Source organism: Myotis brandtii, unplaced genomic scaffold (genome assembly GCF_000412655.1).
Source record: "Myotis brandtii unplaced genomic scaffold, ASM41265v1 scaffold105, whole genome shotgun sequence".
NCBI lineage: Eukaryota > Metazoa > Chordata > Mammalia > Chiroptera > Vespertilionidae > Myotis > Myotis brandtii.
The window spans coordinates 7444484-7445759 of NW_005353538.1; the positions used below are offsets into that span (position 1 = coordinate 7444484).

The 1276-nt window shown below is 49.3% G+C and overlaps 1 protein-coding gene across 2 annotated transcripts in view; it reads left to right on the forward strand.

Moving 5' to 3' along the window:
- The first annotated feature begins 705 nt into the window (after positions 1-705).
- The window catches only part of LOC102263652 (neural cell adhesion molecule 1), a 311101-nt gene continuing 310530 nt past the window's right edge, over positions 706-1276 (forward strand). For both annotated transcript variants that reach the window (XM_014539729.1, XM_014539731.1), the window contains exon 1: positions 706-1082. In XM_014539729.1, the coding sequence (XP_014395215.1) occupies positions 1031-1082 (52 nt within the window). In that variant the 5' untranslated portion in view covers positions 706-1030. The remainder of the gene's footprint in view (positions 1083-1276) is intronic.

Below are 1276 nucleotides of genomic sequence, written 5' to 3' on the forward strand. Positions count from 1 at the left end.
GTGTTGGTGCCTCAGTGATACTCTACATTAATATCTTCAAGAATTGAGGTTGTGTGTCCTTGCAAAAAAAATACTAGTTACCACCGTGCCTACACCATAAAACCTACACAACCAGGACTTGGGGATCTTCATGAAGAGACCACAGATTTCAACCTTCATAAACTGTTTCCTTCAGTTATTTCTGGAAATTCCTTCTAAACATCTGCATTTGCTTCTAACTTAAATTGCTTCCCACCTCTTTCCCCTGAACTCTGTTGCTTCCCTGTGGGAGAGCAAACTTCATGGCCAGTATAAACAACAAACAAACAAAACCCTGCCACAGCAATCCCTAGCCCTCTCCTAATTTCTAATTTCCTGTACCTAAAAAAAAAATGCAATCCTAGACTTTCCTAGTGTTTCAAGGATCTTAGGATCTCTAACGGAGAGATTAAAAAACTTTGAAAACCTAACGACACCTACGATTTTGTTTTTATTATTTGCTAGTTATTAAAATATCCAGCCTCCTGACTAGGGAAGACTGGTGGCAGGAGGGACCGGAGGCGTGGGGGAGAAGTGTAGAAAAAAGAAATCCCAGCTCTGCCTATAGGACTGTGCGTGAAAGAGCCCGCTTCCTCGGGCAGGCTGCTCCAGGCCGCGTTTTGCAGGCGGCCGCATCTGCCTCCCGGGTCTCTTACCTCCTTGATGTTCGGCACTATTTGTGGCCAGCGTGGTGGAAGGACACAGTGAGGTTCTCACCCCCGCCCTCCGCCCCGCGCTCCCATCCCAAGTTCCATCAAAGCGAACCCGGGCCAGCGCAAGGATCTTCGAGTTGCGAGTGTGCTGAGGCTGGGACTGTCACTCATTCTCCCCTCAGCGCGTGAACGCAGCTCGGCAGCCGCTGGCAGGAAACAATTCTGCAAAAATAATCATACTCAGCCTGGCAATTGTCTGCCTCTAGGTCTGTTGCTCTAACGCCGTCCACACTCGCTGCAAGGAGCCGGGGCACAGAATTTACCGCGGCAAGAACACCCTTCCCAGCCAGCAGATTACAATGCTGCAAACTAAGGATCTCATCTGGACTTTGTTTTTCCTGGGAACTGCAGGTACATTTCAAAAAATTCTTCTTCTTAAATCCGATTTGATCATTGCCTTCATCTCCCTACTCCTCTCCCGAGGGACACTGTTATTTCGGGTGATTTTACGGAGAATGCTAAGGGCGCTCATTTTCGTGGAGCTGAGGAAGGAGAGCATCGCCCTGGCTGTCCTGCCGAACCCGCGCCCTCTCGGGCTGCGGTGG